Here is a 26,293-nt window from a genome sequence, read left to right as displayed (position 1 = left end):
TCGTCTCTCATGTCTCCTTTTCGTTCCTTCTTTTCCTTTCTTTGAGGAACCTGTCCAATGTGCATGAACCCCTTCATCCGATCGATACACATTTGCGGTCAATAATCGTTGATGGTCGAGAAGAGAGGCCCCTTATACAGATGAGATCTGTGATTGGCTGCGCTCTGGCTCGGCTTAACTGAGGAAAGCATTGACCACCCGCGGGGTGATCCTGGAGCGGACTTTAAGCTTACTGGCTGGCCCCCTTTTCCTCCTTGAGAATGCGGGGGAGGCTCGCGGGGAAAATGATAGGGGACTGGGGAACAGAAGGGGACATGGCGACGACGGCAACAATGACACTCGCGGCCATCGACGCCGATCCAACCACTGCTTGGTAATCCCACCACAACAATGTGGCAATGGGCAACCTGTTCACCCTCCCACGTTTGACAGGACAAGTTGTCCGTTGTCAGCAAACTGAGAAGTACACTACCTCTACCGCTGCCATCTGTAGCCTGTTTTGCTGTATGGGCAGGTGGTAGTGTTGAGTGAAAGGTAAGGATGGAACCCGATGAACGACGACTCGGAGTAGGACAGCCAATATCTCCGAAGTATTTAGTAGAGAGGAGGAGGAGGAGGAGGAGGAGGAGCACTTGGTCACACCCACCCAGAACCATTTCCTGACTGGTTTCAACCGTCAGCCGCCCACACTAACGTCGCCCGGCACCTACCATGACCCCGCTCCGTGTTGCGGTCATCCTCCAGAACGCCCGCAATCTCACGATCCACCCCGACTGCCAAGAGAGACAAGACGGTACTTGGAGGGGAACGCCCAGAAACTAGTCTCCGAGTCTACTGCGCCTGCTCCGACTACTTCAACCTCCTTCCCCCGCCACCTTGTCGTGTTGGTTTTTATTTTCTCACTCCAGTTATCAACTCTTCCTTCTCTTTCGAAAAAATATCTAACCGGAACCCTCCCCAGAGTTTCGACTTCGTGTTCTGTTCAGCGTTGCTCTCTTCCCTCTTGTTGTCTCTTCTTTCCAAGATACCCCTTGTACCCCACTTCTGCATTAACTCCTGTCAAAATGTCTTCCAACGTTTTTGTTGAGCTCAAGACGCCGATTACCGGCCCCTTCAAACAACCCACCGGCTTGTAAGTTTCCAACCACATATATTTCCCTCTCGTCTCCCCCAAGCTCTCGAGAGCTAACCACAATATTCTACCAGGTTCATCAACAACGAGTTCGTCGAGGGTGTCGAGAAGAAGACCTTCGAGGTCATCAACCCCGCTACCGAGGAGGTCATCTGCTCCGTCCACGAGGCCACCGAGAAGGATGTCGATCTTGCTGTCACCGCCGCCCGCAAGGCTTTCGACGGTGTCTGGCGCGAGACCACTCCCCAGCAGCGTGGCATCTACCTCCTCAAGCTTGCCGACCTGATCGAGAAGAACCTCGACCTCCTCGCCGCCGTTGAGTCTCTCGACAATGGCAAGTCCATCACCATGGCCCGCGGCGATGTTGGCGCTGTCGTTGGCACCATCCGCTACTACGGCGGTTGGGCCGACAAGGTTGAGGGCAAGACCATCGATATCTCCCCCGACACCTTCCACTACACCAGGCAGGAGCCTCTCGGTGTTTGCGGTCAGATCATTCCCTGGAACTTCCCTCTCCTCATGCTTGCCTGGAAGATCGGCCCCGCTCTCGCTACCGGTAACACCATCGTCATGAAGACCGCTGAGCAGACGCCTCTTTCTGCTCTCGTCTTTGCTCAGTTCGTCAAGGAGGCCGGTTTCCCCCCTGGCGTTCTCAACATCATCTCCGGTTTCGGCAGGGTTGCTGGTGCCGCCATCTCCTCCCACATGGACATCGACAAGGTTGCCTTCACTGGCTCTACCGTTGTCGGCCGCCAGATCATGAAGGCTGCCGCCGAGTCCAACCTGAAGAAGGTTACCCTCGAGCTTGGTGGCAAGTCCCCCAACATTATCTTCAACGATGCCGATATCGAGCAGGCCATTGACTGGGTCAACTTCGGTATCTACTTCAACCACGGCCAGACTTGCTGCGCCGGTTCTCGTGTCTACGTCCAGGAGGGTATCTACGACAAGTTCGTCGAGGCCTTCAAGAAGCGCGCCTCCGAGAACAAGGTCGGTGACCCCTTCCACGACGAGACCTTCCAGGGCCCCCAGGTCAGCCAGCTTCAGTATGACCGCATCATGGGCTACATCAAGGCCGGTCAGGAGGAGGGTGCTACTGTCGAGATTGGCGGCGAGCGCCACGGTGACAAGGGCTACTTCATCCAGCCCACCATCTTCACCAACGTCAAGCCTGACATGAAGATCATGAGGGAGGAGATCTTCGGCCCTGTCTGCGCTGTCGCCAAGTTCTCCACCGAAGATGAGGTTATCAAGCTCGGCAACGACTCCAACTACGGTCTTGCCGCCGCCGTCCACACCAAGGACCTCAACACTGCCATCCGCGTCAGCAACCACCTCAGAGCTGGTACTGTCTGGGTCAACTGCTGTGAGTATACCCACGTAAGGTCAGATGTAGTATTGTTTCGTCGTGCTAACCATCCTGTGCGCCAACAGACAACGCCCTTCACCACCAGCTTCCCTTCGGCGGTTACAAGGAGTCCGGTATCGGTCGCGAGCTCGGCGAGGCTGCTCTTGCCAACTACACCCAGTGCAAGTCCGTTGCTATCAAGCTCAACTAAGCAGTGGAATGGTAGCCGACTTCACAAACACAAAGAAAGTAAAACAAAACAAAAACATAATAATGACAGGAAGGATGGACAGCGACAGAAGCCGGGTCAGGTGTTATTTTTACCTGGTGTCAACGGAAAAGGGGACAAAACCTGGGGGCTAGGGTTGTACTTGACATCTATGATATCCCATATGAGAGCAATGAATTTGATGAAGACAAACCTATATCTCGCCGTGTTTGCTTGCTTGTTTTTCTCAAAAGAAAGAAAAGGCCCAAAAAAGAGGGTGGAAAGGTCTCGATCGCGAATCGAACAGGGGATGCAGAGTAACTGGAAGGGAGTGAACCCTATTAATGCATAGTCCGAAGACGCCAGCTACTAGATACTATCCCAGAGGTACCTTTCTCAGTACTTTGCCGCCGGAGAACGATTTATCTTGTGGGTACGGAGCACCGGCGGCTAGACACCCTGAGCGGTAGTCTTCCCCTGGACCTCACCCTGGGTGGCGGTGGGCAAAAGCTGCGCACCATGCCGCTCGACCACTGTCCCTTTCCTGGGGGTTGTTATATGCATGTCACAGAGGTTTGACTTAGGTACACGTCGCCCGCCTGGACCTATTAAGGTTGTTCATAATTTGAATTTCATTGTTGATTGATCACTCGACAGTTGTGAACGGCTTTGTGACTTGGCTGACGGGTATAAACCTCCCATTTCCCAAGTGTCCTCCAGGGACTTGACATCCAAACCAAACACACTCCTCTAACTACCTCTACCTAGTCTAGTAAATTTCGTCCGCCTGTGTCGTTTTGCCATTATGGTACCCAGCCCCATAGCCACGTATGGAAGCTATCCCATCACGGGATGCTCGTCGGTGCCTCTCCGCCCTTCAGCTAATTAGCATTGCCTCAAAAGCAGAGAGGACCAACAATGCATGGTGTACACTAGACGGCATCACTTCCTACCTAACCACCCGCTTTTGGACTGCCACATGGCTCCCTCTGAGCCTTCTTCAACTTCTTCCCCTCAAACTTCGCCTCACCATTGCCCTTATCTCCCTCTTCATCTCCAACCACCTCTCCGCCTCCTCCCCAAGACCCGCTTCCGACAGCGACCCGAACATTTTGCTAGCCGCTTTATACGTGTCATAATAAGTCTTGATGATGTTCTCAGCCGTGTCGAGGTCAGGAGCATCATTGAAGTTCTCTATAGCAGTATTTATGCCGATATATTCTATATGCAGGTCAAGCCAAGCTACAAGAGGTGTGCGACATAAGCGGTCAGTACATGTAAACCAACCCGTCATGTGTTTCTCCAAACATTTGTACTTCAAGTCTTGTTCAAAACATATCAAAACAGAAAGACGGACATGGAGTCATTTACGGTAGGTACGGTACTCACTCACCTTTCCCCCAGTGAACATCCTTATAGAACGCAAGTAACGTCGTGGTAGGAGCCTCTTGCGCCTTCTCAGGATGTTCCTTGAGAAAGTGTTCGATGTCTTTCAGGTTCTCCCAATCTTCTTTTTCCTCTTCGGCTTCGGTTTCGGTTTCGGTTTCGGCTTGGACTTGGGCTTGGGCATCTGCGGCTAGTGAATTATTGGGGGTCGCCAACTCTCGTTGTTACTTAATCCACTCAAATAGCATCTGGAGTCCTTGATGGAGATTTTCGCGCTTGCGAAGGATGGCGGTGATGGCCTCGATGTTGGTGGAGGGCAAGTCTGAAGGAGTGGGGATGGACGGGGTGGTAGATGACATGATTACTTAATGGACGAAGTTGGGGATGGCGAAGATAGAAGGTGGTAAGTGGCGAGTGGTAAGTGGTGCGGGATAGTGTGTGAGCACTGATGGGCTGAAAGTAGTATGTGGTCTGGTATTTGTAGTATCGAAGCTGATTGATGACTGTGAAAGTATGACTCTCTTTGGAGTTTGACTGGTTGTTTGTTGTTGAGGATGCTGTCAAGATGCTTGCTGTCTAATGCAGGGCAAGAGATCAGTTAGATCCAGCGTGGTTACTGGCCTTCTTCAAGCTCTTTGTTAATTTCACGCAGTGGGACAAGGACGTTGGGCTTATCCATGACGATATAATCTCGGGACTGTTCAAGCGTGTCCTTTTTTTGTGTTTCGTGTGACTTTTTAATGTTATTCCTTTGACCGGACTTATCCTCCGTGTTCTGGATGTTCAGGTTCACATTCTCTTCGATTTGGTTTTCAAGCTTCTCGGCCTCACCCCTGCGGTTGGGTTGGTCAGACATCGCGGCGGAGGTTTGATGCTTGAATATTCGGTTGAGTTGCTAGACGAATGGGCTTGGAGACCCGCAACCGTTGAGATTGTCGTAGAAAAACACTTGGTGGTTGCGTGATGAGTAATTGCGTTGAAGAGTTGCTGTCTCTGAGAATTGATGTCTTGAACCTAACAAGAGGAGTAGATGAACTCATCTTTATGCACCTCTTCCTAGACCACTCAAGCTATCAAAGTCACGGTGGCATGACCTCGTGAATAACCGTTGAACTCCCGTCATCGATTGAAGGAAGCCATCGCCGGTTGAAGCCATCATTAGAGTGAGCTCATCACGAGTCCATATCAATGAACACACGAGAGCAGGTGCGCTCGCTGTTGGGCATTGGGCAATTGTTCTTCTGAATTTCGATGGTAGCTGGAATGGCTTGTGCTAAAATTGGTGGTTATTCGGCTCCTTGGGTGGCCCAGTGCCTTTGTTCCAATGGCTCAAATGCGTCGGCTTCCTCGCCGGTTGACATGGCTGTTGTTGGCGCTGACAGAAACCACTTGAAGGTACCTGTAGGCATATGGTACCTGAGATTATTCATTGTCAGAATCGGGCGCGTATCGTGTAGAATGGTGTACCGTTTATTCAAGTTCCCTGCTGTTGGCGTTCAAGTCTTGGCCGGTCGGGGGTAATTGGGCGAAACACACGTCGGGAACAAACGTTTGATACCTCCAGAGAATCTGGAGCCTCCCTTTCTAACCCGAAATGGGCCACACAACACAGCTGACGCACGAAAACGACGTGGAGTTCATGGATGGAGTGTTTCGCTGATTGATGACAGCGATGACGATGACAGCTAGAGAGACGGTTCAGTGAGAGTGTCGAGTCAAACTTGCACGAAGACGCAGCTGCCAGGACGTCGGAAAGTGAAATGATCTGGGGCAGGTGCGATACCCATTGGGGCCGGGGAGTCTATCCATAGAAAAATCAAACGGATCTTCAATCACATCCTCACGGTTCTCCTCCTTTCGCCGGTCCGTAAGCCACTCCTCTGCCTCAGTCTCAAGCTCTTCCTCAGCAATCTTCCTGTACATAGTGATGGTAGATATGAAAATATTGTATAATCTCTTCACATAATTTGGGTGCTTGAGATCGTCCTGGGGGATGGAGCGAGAAAAGTTCTTTAGAGCTACATACGACAGACGTGTGAGACACCACGCATGAAATTTCCTGGCGGAGGGAAGATTCTTACCATTCTTTAACTCATTCTGGAGAAGACCCAAAGAGCCTGCAATACCATTCTCCCATTTCCCATATTTCTCCAAGATGCAGGCTTGCAAGTCCTGCAACTTGAGACAATCAATGTTGGCCTGGTCTTTGACACCCGTGAGGTCCTACTTACCACCATCTTTGGTGGTTTGTTGCTGCTCGATTCCTTCGAAGCGGGCTTGGATCTTCTGGAACACGGCCAGAGCCTCTTCCATAGGCTTGGGGACGTTTGCTTCATCAACGGTGGAAGCATCGGTGGTAGCTTGCGCGTCGGACATGGTGACGGTATTGATTGAGCAACCGTGGAATAGGCCGTTGTTGCTAGGTGGGGATGATAACTACAGGGTAATGATGTTGGCTGGGAAGAATATATGCTTTTGGTGACAGGTACGAGTGTCTTGAGGTGCTTCTGTCAAGACCCAAACGAGGGGAGTCGATAAGCCCATATTTATACAAATACTCCCAGCTAAGCCGGGTAATAAGCGTGCAAAGAATTGTTGTTGGATTCCATCTCATCGCCGGTCGAAGCCATTGCCAGAACGAGCGCATGATCTCACTGAAGCAATGAAGACGGTGAGCGATGACATGATGTGTTGGGAATTGAAGTGATGTTGGTGCTGAAGGACGAAGTTGTTCTGTCAAGGTTCAAAGTCAGATGGTATGATACATCGTCACCCATATTTTTCAGGCTTGTTTATTTCTCGCGTCGAAGGAATGGAGGGGAGAACTTACAATTCAAGCAGAATTGAACAAATCTTAGCAGAAGCTTGGCAAAATCGGCATCTTGCGAGATGGCTGCATTTTGCTTGACCTTTTCTAGGATCTCCTCGATTTTAACACGGTTTGTTGCTGCTCGTTGCGGCTCGTTGGGTCGTCGAGGTCCTTTGTGTCAAACGACGATGAACGCACCTGCCGCACCGGTTTCCCCCGCCCGGTCAACATGTTGGGTCGGCTACGATCGCAGGAGCGCTGCATTGCATCATTCACGCAGGTACACTTGACGATGTGAACAGACTTGCGAGGACTTCAGCGATTGCTATTTTTAACTTGTTCTCTTTTTTTTAGTCCACCTTATCTCATTCAACTGTCCGGCCTTACTTTTCACCGGTTCGCACCCAATCCTCGCGCGTCTGCTCCATCATCATTGTGGTAGGCCATTAGACTGCACCTGCCAGAATCATCAAGGGCCCAAGGGCCTCATCAACCTCGGGGCCTCACTTCTGACATTTCCTCCCGCGCCCGCGCCACCATAGTATGTCCCGGAATTTTTTCGACTATTTGGATCCTCAGTCAACTCCTTGACAGCCTTGTCTACTTCCTTTTCAACGTTCGAGATGGTTTCTGTGTAGGTTCCGAGGTATTCTCCCCATAAAACTGTGAAGGTGCTGGCGCTCTCTCCGTTGTCGATGAGTGGATGATATACTAGGGGGAAGATGATGGTTAGCATGGGGGTGCAGTAATCTTTGTTGCATTCGGGAATGGGGGTGTTGCTTTAACTGAGCTGAGCGCCAAGGCAGGGAGGCAGGGAGGCAGAGGCACAGGTTGGTTGGTTCCTCGTTCCTGGTAGGGGTGGGGGTAGAAGGAAGGTACCAGGGATGAGGACACTGCCTCTCCTTTTCTATTTTCTGTCAACAACTTTGATAATCTCATTTGACTGACGGTCAAAGCTATGGAGGTATTTAAGAATGGCAAGTTGATAAAGCTACGCCACATGATTTCTACAAGAGAGATCGAGTGTCCCCAACCAGTCTACTAACGATCTACCCCCACGCTTCCCAGCTTTTCGCGTGCCAAGACCCATCCGTACCTGCATCCCCTTCCACCCTGTGCGCCCTCTGCCCCTTCCATCACTCAAAGCACCTTCGCACCTCCCCATTTCCATATTCACTTCCCCTCCCCCGTCTTCACCACCCACCATCACCATCACTCGCACCTGCACTTGCACTCGCACTTCTGTTCAGAAAAACTCACCTCTCAAAACATCCCCAAACATCTTCTCACACAAACTAACCAGCTCCCCTTCCCACGCCAAACTCGGGTACTGCTCCACGGTTTTCCACGCCCTCCTCACCCTCTTTCTTGTTGCCTCCAGCTGCTCTCTCGACGCATGCACCGGATCTTTGCCAAACTTTTTCTCGGGAAACCGGAGGTCTTGGTACAGCTGGTCGGTCACTCTACAAACGCTTGACAAGACACCGAGCAGCACGCCTTGTTGGCGGGCGGTTTCGACTGCTGTTGGTTTGGAGGCTATCGTCGTGCTGCCTGACCCTGAGGAGACGCGGAAGGGGGGTAGGAGGGGGAGGGGTGAGGATGGGGGAGGATGGGCTGGTGGGGAGTTTAGAAGGGAGGGCGGGGTGGGGGAGTCGGGGCGGGCGCCACGACCGTGGGTTGGGGAGGACATCGTTAGTTGGTGAAGAGGGAGGGTGAGAAGAAAGGATACCTGAGTTGCTTTGACGTTAAGGTCTCCTTAAAGATCTGGAGTTGAGTGGTGGGGTGATAAAGCTCTCATGGCGAAGATTTGGCTGATCAGACGCATTTTAATACCGCTGGTAACACGATCGCCTAACTGATTGATTGCAACAGTGATGATTGACTTCACCAGTCATCTTGTGAGAGTCATCGATGCCAAACTTGCGTCTGGAGTCATGAACGGTCAAAGTGGGGTGACAGCTATAGGGTAGTTAATGGAGAGAAGAGCATGACTATTTCGATGCAACACGGGCTCTCCCTTTCAGCACATAAATTGGACAATCTGAATACAATGATAAAGTTTGCAAGAAGACCCCCACAAGCGAGAACAAGTGCGCGCTCGCGTGTACGACATCATGACCGGTCGGAGAAACATATCTTCTTCATACCACCATGAGTCTGGTTCATGAACGACAAAGATACCCAGAAGACCCAATGACCCACTACGCGCGAGAAATTGTGCTGTTGGTTTCAGCATCGCGGTAAACTCCGTAACTCCCAACCAACGTCGCTCGACCGGCGAATATCTACAAAGAATCGGCCTCCCTTCCAATACACATGAGAACAGCCAGCCTGGGACCAGTCCCATTCCTATACCGATCCAATCCCACCCATTGAGGCCAAATATCCCTAAAGCCCACCTATCTTCCCTTCCTGCAACTCCAGTCCATTTTCATCTCATCTTCGGTCCCAATTTGTTTTCATTCTCAACTTCAGCTCCCCTAACCCAGCGATATCCCACCCATTTACCGCAGCCCTTTCAGCCTCAATCCATCCCTGGCCATTCATCCTTCATCTCATCCACAATGTTATTCCCAATTACTATTTCCATCCGTAACTTCAATCGACGATCATCCATGACTATCCACCTCCATCCGCCGTCCGCCATCCCGCCATCCCGCCATCCGACATCCGACATCCGACATCCGACATCCGACATCCGACATCCACCACCTCACCTCCGTTCTACCATTCCGCACCGTGCCCGCCAAACCACCACATCCGCTACCATCCAATTATTCCCAAATCCTGCATATAAGCTTCCAAACCCATCTAAACAATCACATACGACCATACCCACTGGAAAACTCGGGATCCCGTCCGCTCTCCCATAGATAAGCCAGTGAGGGCCAGACTAGTAGTTGGGTCGGTGACGACCAGCGAATCCCTGGTGTTGTATGTTTTTTTCTTCTTTTTTCTCATTTCGTTCCCTTTCTTTTTCCTGCATCTCCTCCCCTTTTTCGCTCACTATCCTCTGCTTCAAACTCGATTTCTTTTTTTTTTTTTTTTTTGTATTTATGTCTTTCATTCACTTGGTATTTGTGTTTTTTGGGTTGGAATGCTTTGGAAGGTGGTCGTTGTCGTGATGCAGAAAGACAGGGGTACGGAGATCCTTGGCGGTCCATTGCGCCCTGGCTCCTGGCAAGCCTGGGAGCATGACTGAAGGAAACGGGATTGGAAGTTGAATTGCGACGTGACCAGAAGATGTGGAAGTTGAATTGCGACGTGACCAGAAGATGTGGAAGTTGAAGTGGACGACATCCTGACTGCAACTGGGAGGCCTCTTGGACTTGATTGAGTATATACCCTGACCTTCAGTCACCGCTCAGTGCTTACCGGGAGCCGAGTCGTTTGGTTCAGTTGTGTTCCAATCTTTTCATCTGTCTACCTCCGTCATGTCATGCACCACCAAACTCGTCTAATTCGGATTTCGGTACGTCATCACCGTCTGGAAACGAACGACAGCCGTTTATCTAGTGGCTACCATAGTACCTATATCCAAGAGCAAATGCTCAAACTGACGACTCTAAAATGCTTCGACCCTTCGATCTCTACAACAAGACTGTCTTTGCAACCTTTCTCGAGCAATGGAGTATCAAGACCCAGGAAACCCAAGGAACTGAACGCTTCGAGCTCTACAACAAAACTGTCTTTGCAACCTCTGTCTCTAAAAAAATGGAATATGAAGACCCAAGAAAAAAAACATATCTTATCCCAAAAAAACCCGCACAAGTATACACATGTAGAACTTTATAATAACCTCTTCTTTTATTTCCCCCGCTTATCCAGAAAACTTGCACTGCTCACCAAAGAAGGTCTATGCAGAATCATCCCGCGCCTTCAACTCCTCATCTACTTGTTTCCTGACCAGCTCCCTCACTGCCATCCAGTCATTGGCCACATCGTTGACGCGCTTCTCCTTCTTGTCCAGACCGACAAACTCCTGCGGTAGCACCTTGGCCTCGAAGTCGAACCCGGCCTCGTCCTTGAGCGAAAGAGTGACGGCGCCCGAGAACTTGGCGGGGTGGGCTGTCGAGAGGGAAATGTGGGGGATGTTATCACCGGCGCGCTTGACCGACCTCCTGGCGGCTTCGACGCCGACGGCGGTGTGGGGGTCCAGTACGTAGCCGACCTCCTGGTACAGGCTCTTGATGGTGTCGAGGGTCTCCTCGTCGCTGACGCGCTCGGACTCGAAGTTGCGGCGCGCGCTCTCGAGAACGTCCTTGTAGACGGGACCGAAACCGCCCTTCTCCTTGAGATCCTTGAGCCAGGAGCTGACCTCCTGACCGGCCTGCTTCTTGTTCCACTCGTCGTCCATGCCGGCGCTGGAGGCGAACTGGTAGGCGAGGAACCACAGCAGGCGCTCAAAGTTGCTCGATACAAGGATGTCCATGGCGGGGCTCATGGTCTCCTTGACTCCATCCTCGTGCGCCTTGACGCCGTCCTCGGGAAGACCGCCCTCGGCCTTGGAGCTGCTGACGGGCTTCTTGGTGTAGCAGCCTGTCTTCCAGAAGCGGTCAAGGATATCGTTCTCGTTGGTGGCGATGACGAGCTTGTCGACGGGGAGACCCATGCGGAAAGCGAAGTAGCCGGCGAGGATGTCGCCGAAGTTGCCCGAGGGAACGACGAAGCGAACCTTGTCGCCAATGTTGAAGGATTCGGACTGACGGGCAAGGGAGAAGTAAGAGTAAAAGTAGTAGACAGTCTGAGCAAGGATACGGGCCCAGTTGATGGAGTTGACGGCGCCGAGCTTGTGGGTAGAGTTGATCTCGGGGTCGGCGAAGAGGGCCTTGACAATGTCCTGCAAGGGGCGGTTAGAGAATGCGACAAAGGGGCGCGAAAGAGCTGGACTTACTTGGCAGTTGTCGAAGTTGCCAGTGACGGCAAGGTTGTGGACGTTGGCATCGAGGACAGTGGTCATCTGGAGCTCCTGGACGGGGCTCACCTTGCCCTTGGGGTGAAGCATGAAGACGGAGACATCCTTCTTGCCGCGCAGACCGTAGATGGCGGCAGAACCGGTGTCACCGCTTGTCGCACCAACAACGGTCAAGTGGTACCTGTCCCTTCCCTCTTTGCCCTGGTTCTTGCGCACGAGGAAGTACTCAAAGAGGTTGCCGAGGAACTGGAGGGCGACATCCTTGAAGGCGAAGGTCGGGCCGTGGAACAGCTCAAGAAGGTGTATGCTGCCCTGGAGGTGGACGAGGGGAGTGACGTCGGGGGTGCGGAAGGTGGCGTAGGAGCGGTTGATGATGTCTTTGAGGTCTTCGGCGGGGATCTCTGAAGGGGAGATGTAGAGGGAGATGATGTTGTAGGCGAGGTCGGTGAAGGAGAGGTCCTTCCAGCTTTGCCATACGGACTCGGGCACGACAGGCACCTCTTCGGGGATGTAGAGACCGCCGTCGGAGGCGAGACCCTTGAGGACGACGTCTTCGAAGGAGAGCTAAGAATAAGATGTCAGCAACTGGCGACCACTCTTCACGTAGAAAGGGAGTAACATACACCGCTGTCCTCACCGCGCGTGCTCAAGTAGCGCTGGGAAGGGGTATGAGTTTGATCCTGGGATCCATTGCCGTTGGTCGCGACGCCGTTGGACATGGTGGGCAAATTGTTGGAGGATTGGGGGAGAAGGGTTGGTGTCGCAGTCGGATCTCGGATCCTAATTGCTGGGTATGGTGTTTAGGAACGGGTTTGTCGAGGAAAATGGAGGAATGAATGAGGGAGCAAATAATTGACGGCGGCCCCGGTTTCAGAGTCTTTGAGTGGCAGTTTCGACGATCGGCGGGCAGTCAAGAAATGAATCACTCTCGCCGAGCATCGGCCACCGGCCCGCCCTTAAAGGCGTATGGCAACATGGTGCCCGTGAGCCCCATTACTGAACTGGGGCAGGCACGGGCAGGCACCGCAGGCACCGCAAGCCCATGCATCGTCGGGGCGGATATGGAGGCGGAACACTGAAAATTTTGCCCCGCATCGGTTTCTTGGCCCACCCACCCCAAGACCATCCCGGCCGTCATGAGCCGTCCCATTTGCAACTGCCCGCCCCTGAGTCCCTGCTGAACCCATTTTAGTGCCCACCTCAGCATCCATTCAGTGCATCGCTAACGCCCAGCGCCACGGCGGTGCGGGGCAGCCGAATGAGATATCAGGGAACGTGAACGTCAACGTCTTGTCTGCTTCCACCTAGTGTAGAAAGCATTCTGACGGGGAGATGGGATTATCAAGAGGCGCTTGCCAACCGAGTTGAAGGGGAAAAAGAGCGAAAATTCCAACTTCAGCTCCATTGTTACAAGATCCAAGACGAGAATGACGCAGCGGTAGCAGGAACCTACTTTTACAAGCCACTGGGACATCATCACAAAATAGTTCCACTGTAGAAGGCCATTTGGGAGGCGCGTGATGTCCGCCTCGTGCCAATTGGGGCAATCTGTCAGCGGGTAGATGGCTTGTTCGGGGTTGGTGAGGAGCCAGGCATCCCGGACGAGTTTAAAATGATCAGCACCAGGCTTCATTTCATGTCCCGGTGCTGTCCCGTTGGGCAATGTGCATGTGACGTGCGCGGCTGGTCTGCATGTGCCGTTCCATGTTGTTGAGTTGAGATAGGTAGTGAGTTGAGTCTATGAATGTCGGCGCCAGAATAATGTCTTCTTTGTTCACCTTCCCCGAACAAGCAGCTGTTTACCTCGCTGTACTAGGTAGGTGTTGAACCATGGTCACACCATGCGGTAAAACAGTCGTTATCCGTTAAGATCAACAACGGGTGCTGGTGTCCTAACTCCTTATAAGACCATGATAGCGACGAGAGGGTGCGAGTCATGAGCCTGGGATCCTCATCTCATATCCACACATCAGGAAAGAAAGTCACGGCATTTTATCGGCCAGGGATATTGCGGACGATATTGAGCTCTCGTACCGCAGTGAACCTTGCGATGACAGGTTTGGAAGGAGTTTTCATTTTCTTTGAACCAGTTAACGAGAGGACCCGATGGAGAGATATGGAAAATGCCATATACAGTCTCGAGACAGTGTACTGTAGTGTATTCGATGGCCGACTTTTAGCTTTATCGGCGGTATAACTTTAAATTCATCGACGTGGGTCGGACATCCCCGCCGTAAGGGGTCCGGGTCCCCCGTCGTGGGCCAAAGCGGGGAACGTGGAACCTCCCGTAGCATTGGACGCGTGCTGCCGTGTGACCCGGAGTGGACCTGTGACTGCTGTTCTTGCAGTGTGGCGTTGTGTTCTGATGAATGAAATAAAAGACGGAGTGAAGAGATATGGCGCAATTGCTTCAGATCAAGGTGGAGGTTGGAACAAAGAGCACTGTGAGCTGTGGGAGAACTTTTTATCACTGGACTTGTCCCGGCCCTCTTATCACTACGCGGCAGGCAACCCGGAGAATGCAGTCCGTGCGACATGACTCCTGCTGGTGGCACTCGGAGCAGCGAGCTTCAACTGCCCAGGAAGATGTTGATGCGCCAACTGTGACTAGGTCGGTATGCTGACCTTTTTTTGGTAATCAGCTTTTTCTTTGGAGATACCCAGGGCACCTGTGAGGGTGGTTAGTGTCTCTCCTTGACCGACCTGTCCAGATGCTTCATGTCTTGGCACCATGCTACTGTATGCTGGAATTTATGGCAGGGGAAGGAAGCAGCGCCGGCGCAATCTTCACGAGGCAGGAACCCGACACTTCTGGCGACTCGCAGGCAGCGGTCTTTCTGCCGAAGTGGAAGCTCCTTCCCATTTGGATTTTCAACAACTGGACATCGTGAGTCAAGTGAAAATTTCTCTTGAATCGGATGATTTTTCTCGAATATGCCCCGTCCTCCTTCACCTTTCTTCCCACGAAGCAATCTTCAACTTCAGCAACAATTTGTCAACCGCGCGAGGGATCGCGATCAGCTCAATATATTGAATGGCATTTGAAGGACGATACACACTGCATAAGTCTCCATGCCATGACTCCCACTGGTTCCCCTCAGCATTCAGGTCGTCTATTCTAATCCTTCAGTAACCTTGTATTCCTACTGGTCCATCCCGACTTTGTGCCTCTGTGACATGGGCACCAACGCGCATGCAGGCACTAAAGAAGGAACGGAAAAAAAAGCCAGCAAGAAGGGAGGCACATGGAGGAGCCGCCCGGGCATGTCATTGGACGACGCAGCGCGGGGTTCTGCACCTGTTCAACCACTGGAAGTGAGTGCCATCCCAACATCAGCTTTTGCATTTCATCATGGCTTCCTCTTTTTCTACCCTCTGCTCGTCTGGGCATGGCCATCAATCCCGTCACTGTCAATGTGTTGAGGAAGCCGTTTGAAGATTGTCAATTCTGCCTTGATACTTACTCTTGATGACAAGCAAGGCATCATTCCTTTTTCCCAGAGCTAGGGACTGTCCCAATGATGGCACACACGGGACGGAATGCTTCCTGTTTCACATTGGACCCCCATTGCTTGCTCTCTGCTTGCACTTGCACTTGCACTTGCACTCTGCAATATCAGTCCGACATGATGCACCGAGATGGCGCATTCTCGACGAATTCCAATTGCACAGGATGGAAGCCATTAAAAACACAAATCATATCAAGTCCAAAAGACCGAGAAGCAATCACAGCAATTCACAGACACAGCTTGCCGATCTAGTCCCTGCTCGCTACCACGCTCCCTGGGATACCCTGGCGACGCTCCATTCCGTTGGCGCCAACGCCCCCCCTCCACCACGCCCTAAACAGTCTTCCCCAATGTCCCCCTCCTCGTGACGAAGACCCTTCCAGACTGCTGGGAGCGGAACAGGGCAGGGCAGGGCAGTGGGCGAAGTGGGCTCTGGGGAAAGCTTTCACAGCCTTTGGATCATCATCTAAACCTCCATTGTCTTCATCACCAGCATCATGATTGTCATTCCTTTGAGACTTCAACGGGACGCGTTGTTTACATACCAAACACCGTTTATCCATCACGACATCCTACAACCACCGCACAGCAGCTCAATTCGGGTGTGATCGAACGGATACACGACAGGGTGGCCTTAACGCTCTCGTCCCACCCCGGAAGACACCGGTCTTGAAGCAGTTAGCAGCGGTGCGCCACGCTCATTAATAGCACACCACCATCCCGTCTTGAGCCCAGCAAACCCCATGTTCCTGCTCTGCTACAGGTTGCTCTACCTACATATTTTCGTCCCTTCAGGTTGCGTGCTGTTCTGCCTTTAGCCCATTCTAATCTTCTCTTTCCCCTCATTTATCAGTCTTCTATGCAAAGAATCATTTACACCAAAGCTCCAAAAAAACAGCGAGCCTTCGCGTCTGTCATCCTTCCCTATTCTTTTTTTGTCTCGGCTGTGCAGTGAATAATCCGACAAGTCTACCGCAATATCGCCAACTGACGCCATTGCCGTTGTCTTATCTGCCCCCTTCTCAACGCGAGCTGCCCGTGGTTTGGCTCTTCCCCCATACCGGGCTGTCATATAACAAGCAGGGATCTGCGATAAGCCTGTCACTCTTCCACTTACGGCCTCGACCCTTCTCCCTGCCCTGTCACCCCGTCTCTCTCCATCTCCCCCAACACCACCTTGGCTACACTACAACACTACCCCTACCCCCTCACCTCACCACCCTTTGGCACTTCACCCTCCCCTCACTCTCTTGCTTTCCTCTTCTCCAATTCGCCTGGGCCGTGAGCGTGCGCCCCCGGTTCCCTTCATTCCATTGACAACCTCCTCTCAATTGTCTTGGATCCTCCCGTCTCTGGCAGAAACATCTTTGTGCAACAAGAAACTTGACCACTATTCGCCTTTTGGCAACTCCCTTCTGTTTTGCCATCGACATGTCCCTATGATTCTCTCTTTACCATCCAACGACCTCGATTCATCACATTTGCCATCGCATCAACTGCCTTGTCGTTGGACGTCGACACGCGCGCACCCAAGTGAAGAACGATACAGCCCATATACACTATACACCATATACCATACACTAGAGGTAGCTATCACTGGACTCTACAACTAGTTCTAGCCCACTAGCTCCAGCCTAGCAGCATATATCATATCCACCACAACGCAGGAACAATGGCGACGATTGCCCTTCCACGCCCACTCGAGACCCATAGGTCCTCCTCCAACATTGGCTCCATCTCCTCCACCATCACCCTGGAGCCGACCACTCACTCGGCGCCCATCCCCAACAAACATATTCCCGTTTGTCCTCCAGGTCCTGCTTCCCAAGACGATGCTGATACGCCGCCGCCTTCGCCCTGGCCCGTGACGAATGACGCCGACGAGGACTCGTCTCCCCACTCGCTTCTCTACCCACCTCATCGCTTTCACCATGTCGACTCCGGCGATCTTTCGCTCTACAAGATCGACGCCGCCGACGTAGCTGCTGCCTTGGACTATCTTTCCAGGCAACCTTTGCCAGACCCTGCGCACGTCTTCCCCTGGTACCATGGCCTCCATCCCCAGAACCAAGTGCAACAGCAATTCTTCATCGCCCGCAAGCGTGCTCTGAGAAAGACCCCCGCTTGCCTCCGTGGTATCACCATTGTTAAGGCCGATGGAGACCTCAACACATCCCGCCTCAAAGGGGCAATTGCTCCTCAAGAGTTTCTTCACCAAGGCGGCGCCGAGTTCATCGATGTTGACCCCGTCGAGGGATTTTCCGTCCGCAACTTTCAGATCCAAACCGCCAAGGCCGCCATGACGAGCGATATCATTGTCTACGGCAATGATGAAGTGGCCGTCCGCAGGTTGGGCTGGGACATAGCCGCCGCCCAGCATAAGTGGCGCTACAAGCACGAGCTGCAGCGTCATCGAGTTCCCGAGTACAACACCTTTATCTGCCTCAGCCCATTCGACGTGTTTGAAAAGAACCATCGTGAGATTGTGGCAGTCGATTCAACTGGTAACTTGACGGGGAACGTACTGGACTTCATCAACCAGGAGAGACTGGAGATGTATCTCATGACGCACGCTTCAGAAATCGCACCCAACGTGTGGATGGGCCCTACCCCCGATCCAATCATTGAGGAGGACAATGGTTACCACGTTCAGATTGAGTGCAGTGACATGGGAAGAGCCAACACCTGTGCAGCTTTATTACAAGCTCTTGCTGAGGATGGGCTGGGCGATGTACCAGAAACAGTCCATTTTGACTTTCCTTCCTCGGGAAGCTTCCTAGTTCCGACATATTCACATGCGGAAGCAGACGCTCTTTTGGACACTTGCAAATGGATCTGGCATCTGTCCCACGGGACAAGGCCAGATAAGGCTTCCGACACCGGTAGAGAGAGGTCTCGGCCGCCACTAAGCCCACGAAAGATTCTTATTCACTGCGCGGACGGTTACACAGAATCCACAGTTCTAGGCCTTGCATACTACAGCTATAGCACCGGCCTACCTATCCCCGAAGCTTGGTTGAAGCTGCACACAATTATGAGACGAAACTTCTTCGCATACCCCTCCGACGTAAGCTTCCTAGCGGCGATCGCTCCCCGACTCCTACAGGAATCCCCCATTGGAGCCGACCGAAGCCTCGCACAAGTTACAGAGCTCGTCAACAACGAACCGAAATGGTGGACAGGTTTTGACGGGTCACTACCCAGCAGGATCCTTGATTATATGTACCTCGGCAACCTTACCCATGCAAACAATCCAGATCTACTTCGGGTGATGGGTATCGGCCAGATCCTGAGTGTGGGTGAGCTGGCCATGTGGCGGGACGGGGAGTTGCAGGAGTGGGGGGAGGAAAACACGTGTATTGTGCGAGGAGTGCAGGATAACGGGATCGATCCGTTGACCGATGAGTTTGAGCGGTGCTTGGAGTTCATTGGTGCGTTATTTCTTTCTTCATTTATCCCGCCCCATTTATTTCTAAAGTCCCTTCCCCCACGGCAATCACTCGATGACTGACAAACGTCTCGTAGACCGTGGCCGTCGCCTCGGAACAGCGACTTTGGTCCACTGCCGTGTTGGTGTGTCCCGCTCCGCCACTATCTGCATCGCCGAAGTGATGCGTTCCATGGGAATGTCCTTCCCGCGAGCATACTGCTTTGTCCGCGCTCGGCGGCTCAACGTCATTATCCAGCCTCACCTCAGGTTCGCTTACGAGCTGCTCAAATGGGAGGAACTGCTTCGTTCTCATCAAGAGAGCAAGGACCACGGCAACTACACACTGACGGCCGATGGCAAGGAGGATGACGAGTCGTCCTCTGATGGCCAAGGCATCAAACGAGAGCTCGAATGGGGTGAAATTGCCAGGGAGGTCGCCTTCATGAATAAGCCTTACTCGAGCTCGAGATAAAGGGCGATACAATGGCTGAACAGGGTACACTCGCAACTCCCAGGCGATCAGGTCGGCTCACGATACACGCCCTTGGTTCAGTGAAGGGGTAGGAAGTCGCAAGTTCCTTCCCCCGTTTGAAGGTTGTGCTGGCGTAAGCCGTCCTCGACTGATGTTTGGTTCTTCATTGTCCTTTTTCCTCCTTGCAGAGTTGGGGAGTTTCTGTTCAATTACCAGCTTCAAACATTTACCACGGCTGGTCCTTCTTTACTTGTACCTGTATCGTTTTTTCCCTTTCCTTGCACTTTTACCGTTTCATTGTTATTTTCGGCGACATGGCTTCTGCGCTTGGAAGAACAGAACCACCCGAAAGAGAAGGAGCAACATGACATACCTCGGGTCGAATTAGTGTCGGATTGGGTTGGGTTGTCAAGGGTGTATGCATAGTATCCCAGTGAAAGGGATGAGCTGGAACGGAAACAGAAGGAAGAAAATTTCCCTTGATGGGGGACGTTCAGAAGATGACGTCTGGCAAAACCAACACTCGGAGAAGCCTCCGTCTAGCCTCGGCCCTCATGGCCCAGCAAGAAGACATTTCTTTGATACCCTACACACAATATTACTTGCTCTTTTACACGTGCTCACGTACCTGCTCCTCAGTTCGGTGCCGCATCCGCTTGTTCCGTCTGCACTTTTTTTTTACAAGTTTGTTTCTTTGCTCATTCAGTCGGTTACTTGTCGTAATCCTTGAGACCTATCAGTACGAAACGTCCATTTCGAGAAGCCACGATGCGCGTGCAAAGGAAGGTGGGGAAGAGGAGAGAGAAGAGGCCGAACACAGGGAGGGAAAGTGCGAGCTGGAAGCGGGGGTATCTACTGGAGCGGAAATTTTTGATGGATCCGTCACCTTCCAAACTCAACTTGTTCTCCCCTTGCAACCACCATCATCACCACACAGCGACTCTCGACTGCGATTGCATGCTAGGTTCGGATCGAAGCTGATTTTTTATTTTATTTTTGCGCTACGGATTAGACTGTCTCGACGATAGCGACGACGACAACAACGACAACAATGAAGGCGGAAGTGAAGACGGCGACGGCGACAGCTGCGATGCAAGGAGTGGAGGTGGTAGTGGACCAGCGTATGGGCCTTTGCAAGTGGAGTCAGCTACTTATTAGGTATCTCGGGTATGTCTACTAAATCGCACATCTCTCCTATGGCAAAAACCGGAAGCTGATCCACGGTGATAGACGAACCAGCACTGGGCTATACAGCCCTGGCAGCAGATCAAATTGATCTTCCTTGGCCATCAAGATGGCCAAAAGGGTGCACAATTTTATCACGATGCCGTCCCACGACAGCGTCCTGTGTGCCGGTTGGCTGTCCGGTCTCCAGAGGATTTGCAGCGGCTGAAGATCTTGCATGATCTCATCAGGGCCCCCACCATGATCTCCCCGTCCCGTCCGGTCGTTCCTCAACTCAACACCTGCCAAATCGACGACGACATGGTCTACTGCTGTTTGGGAGGGAAGGGCTTGCCGAATGGGGATTTCCGCTTTCCCATTTCAGCTTGCCCACTCCAGGCCCATTAGACCGCAAATGTCTTGCCGGCATGAACCCAAGAGACCCGAATATCGAGGATCGACACGATAACTTCATTCAATGCTCCAACAATAACCTAAAGACTCTTCCTAGCACTTGAGCTGGATCACAGATCCATCGATGATCGACCAATGGTATTCAACTTTAGCTGGTTTTCTTGACACTCCTCAAGTGATTCTACCTGCCGGGGTTGTCTGGTTTGCGGCTCAAGCGGTGGATATGTTGCCAAACTCGAAGATTCGTAATGGTGTCATACACAGGAGAAGCATTTTGGTTCCGCATCAGTACCAAGATATATAGACCTCGCTGTCACTCCCTCCTGCTTGGTGTTCTGCATCTCATCTCCGTCCTTAATTCATCATATGCGCCCACATTCCAAACCACTCTTCTCCTCAAGTTAAGATATTGCTCGCCTCAACAACAAAATGGCTTTCTACAACAGCTGCCGAGACGTCCAACTCGATGGATCCACACTCACGGCTAATTGTCAGGACAGCAACGGCTACTGGGGATCATGGTCTAGCATCGATCTCAACCAATATATCGGCAACAGGGAGGGATACTTTGACACAAGCATTGAAAGATTCTATGAGACTGCTAGGAATGTCTATCTTACAGGCTCAGTCCTCCATGCGTCTATGCAGGACAGTTATCAGTACTACCAGGACGAGCAAACAATTGACCTCAACCTCTTCATTACCAACGATAATGGACAGCTCAAATTCAAGCAGTACATGTGAGTGGCCCACTCTACCACCCTCACCCGGCACGCATCTCGTACACCTGAGCTCTTTTTTAGACAACATTTCATGCTGACTTAGTTGACTGCACAGGCACGAATCCATTCTCAAGACGGGCACCTTCTACCATCTCGAGGGCAGCGTCCTGCGCGGTCTCGTCCTCGGCTACAATGGCAAGTTCAACGTGACCGAGATCGACCTCAACGATCACTACGCCAACAACAATGGCTCTTTTCAGTCGGACGACAACCACTTTTACCACTCGGCCCAGAAGCTGAAGCTCGAGCCGTCGCCCGGCGCTCTTACCCTCAAGGCCGAGCTGAGGAACTGGAACAAGCAATGGCAGCCTGCCGAAGTTAACCTGGCCATCTGCATCATGAACAACAATGGCAGTTTTCAGTTTGTTAGACAGTGAGTAGAGCTTCTTAAGAAGATGAAGAAAAAAAGAAGAAAAAAACACACTAACACCACGAAACAAACAGCGACGGCTTCTGGGACCGCGACGGGTGGTTCGCCAAGACCTTTGAAGGCGTGCCCCTAATCGGCTTCGCCATCGCGGGCGTGCACGCCGCGGCCGGCAACTACGAGCACGCCGCCCGCGCGCTGGCCAAGTGCGCCAACAGCTCCGTGGTCTGCGTTGGCGTCGTCATCGGCTTCATGCTGGGCGAGACGCTCGGGTCCGTTATCGGCGCCGGCATCGCCACGCCCATCGGCATCTGGATCGAGACCGAGATCAAGGAGCACCTGATTGAGGACCCCATGCTGCTGGCCGAGTTTGAGGAGGCCACCCTCGGTCGCTACATTGGCGAGACCCTGGTGAACATGGGCATGGCGGCCATTCCTGGCGATCCCATCGCCGACATGACCAGCCGCGTCGGGAACGAGGCCCTCAAGAAGACATTCCAGAAGGCGTTGACGAATTATACTAGGCAGGTGGTGGCTGGTATGAGGTCCTCGGTTGCGCCGACGGAGATTGAGGAGAAGGTCAAGATTTTGTTGTCTGGGTATGTTTTCTTTTTCTCCTTGACCCGGTCTTTACTTGTGATGAAGATATGTGGTCGTTAACAAGTTGAATAGTATCGGTGACTTGATCAAGGGCGAGCCGCCCGCCAGCTGGACAGAGGCTGAGGGAAAGGTTAAGAGCGTCTTGAAGAGCAGGGGCGCTGAGTTGACGAATGTTCCGCCCATGGTTAAGTTTAAGATTTGAGGGAGTTAACTCACTCAATGAGCGGAGTGTGTGTTCGGAGTTATCGGCTTGCTTTCTTGTGTTACATAAGGCAGCATATGGAAGGATAAAGGAGTATTTATATGCATATGTAGTATGGGTAAGGCGTAGGACTAAGGTGGGATATGGTTGATGATGTATGAATGACGATGATGATCAAAGTCCCAATGCATACCTACCTGCCTAATCTTTGCAAGACATGTGATCTTGAGAGATGGATGTTGATGTAGGCTGTTTGGCTTTCAATTGTCCTGGAGGACGATGACGATGACTCGAACAAGATCCATTCTCATTCCTCATTCCGGTCAGGGAAGCAGGAGAACACAACCTCAAGTATTTAAGGTGCCTTGGACAGGTTTGAAGAAGTAATCACAGCTGGGTCTGAGGAAACAGTGATTGAGCGATGGATGGATCTAGACTCAAGCTGACAAACCATCGGATCAAGCCCAAATCGACCTCTCAGACACTCGGGCTTGGAGGTCGCGGATGACGCCTGACGGGATAGCGGTGTCACTCACTTGAGTGCTAGCCGTACCATCACCGGGCATCCTATTCCGTCGCTAATGATCTCATCACTCCTTCTGTCTTCCCCCATTGACTTCCAACCCACGTCCATCTGAGAATTGAGAAGGCACGGCAGACCCACCTTCTGTCAATATTACCGTGACAGACAAGCATCCCACCCGCGGGCAACGATCGGACTCGACGGGCCAGAGGCCTCTCGTCTGGTACAATCCTCGAAGGTGCGCGTTCAAATTCTTTTCTACCTAGTGCTGACGGGCAGTGACGGGCAGTGTTGAGGGTGGGTCAATCGGGTTGGGGACGAAAGGCCATGCCTAAGTGGACTTGGAGTTCTGGAAGTTTTGGGTTTGCAGATCTTTTTCCCCTTTGCTCCATACACTACCAAATTCTCGTTCACGCCAATAGAAGCAGAGAAGAGCAAGACAGACAGAGGCGGGCCATCCCGCTACCGCCCAAATAGGTACCTAGCGTTCGGCCAAAGGCGCACTGTACCATCTGCAACCATCTGCAACCACCTGCGCCATGATGCCTCTCTGTTCCTTCACCCGACATCCGACTTCATGACTTAACGAACGACCAACAATGTGCACGGAAGCACGTAGCTACCTATTTGGGATAAGTCAGTTTCCACAACTAAAAGATAACAACAAGGCCAAACGGCACAGCCCGCAATAGCTTCAAGTTTGGAATCCACTTCGTCAGTGTTACCATTGGTAAGGTAGACCTCGAGGCAGCTCACGGGGCTTTTTTTCCGTTGCATGTAATGTAGCGGCCGACGCCTCCTTTCGTGCATTGGATGAAAGCTTCAATGGGAAAATCGGGATACAAATGAGGAGTGAGGGAACCCTTCTAAGTTCTCTCTGTTCTTCTCAGACGCAGATGTGGCACAAATAACTATAGTTTCATCGTCGCACCAACCGGCCACTCACTCACTTTGATCATCCTTCCATCCCCCCATAGTGGCCTTCAAACACAAACTTCCTTTTGCTTTGTTTTTTTTCCCGTCCAGCCCGACACCACAAACACCACCTACTTACTGTCAACATGCCCGTCAACATGCCTGACTCGCCTGATGACATCGAAATCCATGACTGCGGCACCGTTTTCCGCCGAGCCTCACCGGCCCTGTATCAAAGGGCCATCGACCCGCGCTGGTCCTTCAGGAAGACCGAATTCTACGTCTTCAGGGAGGAGCAGCAGCAGCAGCAGTCAGGTCCAGAAGGAGAAGATCCCCAAACTGAACTGGTCGTGGACCAATCCCAAGAATGGTACGACGTTCAGGTGCAGTACTGGGAGCGAGAGAGGCAGCGACGGGAACAGCAGCAGCAGGCAAACCAACAAGAACAAGAATCAAAAACGGAAACAGAACCGGTGGTTGCCGAAGGGCTATCTTCCGAAGAGAAGCAGCCCGAGGTCAACGAGCCCAAGCCCTTCGACACGCTGGAATTCAAGTTCCAGGTGGACGGTGTGGGTGTAGCAGAAGGCTTCATCAAACCAGAGTGCTACTACGTGATCTTCGACCTGAGCAGTAGCTCCCGCCAGGCCTACTTGCCCGTCATCATTGAGCTCCTCCGTCTGCTTCTGACGCCCAAGCATCCTGATTGGAGACCTTACATACATCTTCTTTATCGTCGCCAAGATCTAGCTCGAAAGAATTTGCCCAACCAGTCCGGCCCGGAACACGACGAGGTTGACGATGATGAAGACGACTTCCCGACCAAAGCTGCCGAGGCTGTCGGGGACCTCGTGGCACGTTTCGATGCTCTGGCTTCAGTTCTGCCCAAGCACCTTTCCCCACTCTTCAGCGCTCCGATGCGCGAACTCGCGCTCGTCCTTGCCGACCGGACTGCGCGCGAGAGATATTGCATGTACAGCCCCGGGGCCAAAGGCCAGTATACCAACCTCGTCAAACACATCGCCCTTTCCGGGCCGCCATCTTCCGACTCGGTCTCACCACATACGCAGTTCCTCCGCGACTGGATTGGCCAGTGTTGCGTCGAGTACCATTCCAGTCTGAGGCCGTTTCCCTATGATGTCGAAGCGGCGCTGATTCGTACCCGGTGGCGCAGCAGTGCTGCATATGGTCTAGAGCTTCTCGTTGCCAACGATGTCTCTGAGGCCGAAAAGAAGGATCTGCTCGACGCCTTCAAAGAAGTGGGCTTTCTAGATACGGCAAAAGGACGCCTGACCTTGCTACAAAAGCTTGCTGAGGGGCAAGAATGGGATCACGCAAAAAGACACCCACCAAAGAGCCGAAGCAACAACGCGCTGAGCATCAGGCTTATTGAATATGCACTATCATCCTGCTTCCCAGCTGGGTTGGACTCACTCCAGGCGATGAGCAGGACCGATCGACGGAAGATATTGCCCTATGCTGGGGGGTATACGGGTAACGAAGAGATTCTGAAGTACTTGCTTGATAATGGGCTGGAGGAGGTCTTGAACATTGTAACCTGTCCAGCGCCAAAGTCAATTGGCATCGCATGGGAGGACTGCCTTGTGCTACATCGAGCGGTATTGTGGGGGGATATCAGCATGGTGAAATTGCTGTTGGATAGGGGTGCTAGGATGCTGCAGGATGATCGGGGAAAGACACCGCTTTTGCTTGCGGAGGACAAGAACCATTCGATCTCCGTTCCGGGCGACCCAAACAAAGACGTGGAAGGGCGTGAGGAGAAAGCGGAGCTGATAAAAGCGAAGTTGAAGGAGAGAGGGCTACCGCAGGGACATGTTGATGAGTCTGATGAGCATCTGAGCGAAGGTGAGGCCCCAATTAGGGGACGGGAAAATAAAATATAACTAAGGTTTGCGCTTGTCTTGGATTGACTCGAGCAAGTCCATTTTCGATAGTTCATTTGTATATAGTTCTTATTTTGGGAACCCAAACCAAGTATATTGTATACAAAGCCGATTGGGTTTTCATTAACCAATTTGAGCAAAACTTGAAGATCAGAGTTCATCAAAATCGCTGAAATTGAGACCTGGGTTGCGCCACGAGCAGCAAAATAAGAGACC

At 52.2% G+C, this 26,293-nt stretch overlaps 6 protein-coding genes across 6 annotated transcripts; 3 read left to right on the top strand and 3 right to left on the bottom strand.

The window, feature by feature from the left end:
* Positions 1-5,772: 5,772 nt before the first annotated feature.
* On the bottom strand, positions 5,773-6,450 carry SMAC4_08871 (uncharacterized protein; the record flags this gene model as incomplete). Its single annotated transcript, XM_003344080.2, has 2 exons — positions 5,773-6,092; positions 6,306-6,450. The coding sequence occupies 2 exons, from the start codon at positions 6,448-6,450 to the stop codon at positions 5,773-5,775; spliced, it is 465 nt and encodes a 154-aa protein (XP_003344128.2).
* A 902-nt stretch (positions 6,451-7,352) lies between these two features.
* SMAC4_08872 (uncharacterized protein) lies at positions 7,353-8,573 on the bottom strand (the record flags this gene model as incomplete). The annotated part of the gene is made up of 2 exons (XM_003344081.1): positions 7,353-7,594; positions 8,144-8,573. 2 exons carry the CDS (start codon positions 8,571-8,573, stop codon positions 7,353-7,355), a joined length of 672 nt encoding a protein of 223 aa, XP_003344129.1.
* Positions 8,574-9,809: 1,236 nt separating this feature from the next.
* On the bottom strand, positions 9,810-12,664 carry SMAC4_08873 (uncharacterized protein). The gene is made up of 3 exons (XM_003344082.2): positions 12,422-12,664; positions 11,778-12,362; positions 9,810-11,723 (listed from the first exon to the last, which is right to left on the bottom strand). Exons 1-3 carry the CDS (start codon positions 12,515-12,517, stop codon positions 10,740-10,742), a joined length of 1,665 nt encoding a protein of 554 aa, XP_003344130.1. The 5' UTR covers positions 12,518-12,664; the 3' UTR covers positions 9,810-10,739.
* A 2,344-nt stretch (positions 12,665-15,008) lies between these two features.
* On the top strand, positions 15,009-19,832 carry SMAC4_08874 (uncharacterized protein). The gene is made up of 2 exons (XM_003344083.2): positions 15,009-18,738; positions 18,833-19,832. The coding sequence occupies exons 1-2, from the start codon at positions 16,980-16,982 to the stop codon at positions 19,207-19,209; spliced, it is 2,136 nt and encodes a 711-aa protein (XP_003344131.1). The 5' UTR covers positions 15,009-16,979; the 3' UTR covers positions 19,210-19,832.
* A 1,384-nt stretch (positions 19,833-21,216) lies between these two features.
* On the top strand, positions 21,217-22,995 carry SMAC4_08875 (uncharacterized protein; the record flags this gene model as incomplete). Its single annotated transcript, XM_003344084.2, has 4 exons — positions 21,217-21,527; positions 21,625-21,942; positions 22,014-22,535; positions 22,609-22,995. 4 exons carry the CDS (start codon positions 21,217-21,219, stop codon positions 22,736-22,738), a joined length of 1,281 nt encoding a protein of 426 aa, XP_003344132.1. The 3' UTR covers positions 22,739-22,995.
* Positions 22,996-24,122: 1,127 nt separating this feature from the next.
* SMAC4_12947 (uncharacterized protein) lies at positions 24,123-26,277 on the top strand. The gene has a single exon (XM_066091181.1). It carries the CDS (start codon positions 24,323-24,325, stop codon positions 26,075-26,077), a length of 1,755 nt encoding a protein of 584 aa, XP_065947104.1. The 5' UTR covers positions 24,123-24,322; the 3' UTR covers positions 26,078-26,277.
* The last annotated feature ends 16 nt before the right edge of the window (positions 26,278-26,293 follow it).

This window comes from Sordaria macrospora, chromosome 5 (assembly GCF_033870435.1).
Source record: "Sordaria macrospora chromosome 5, complete sequence".
Lineage (NCBI taxonomy): Eukaryota > Fungi > Ascomycota > Sordariomycetes > Sordariales > Sordariaceae > Sordaria > Sordaria macrospora.
Note: the sequence above shows the minus strand (reverse complement) of the source record. Positions and strands in the feature narration are given on the sequence as shown.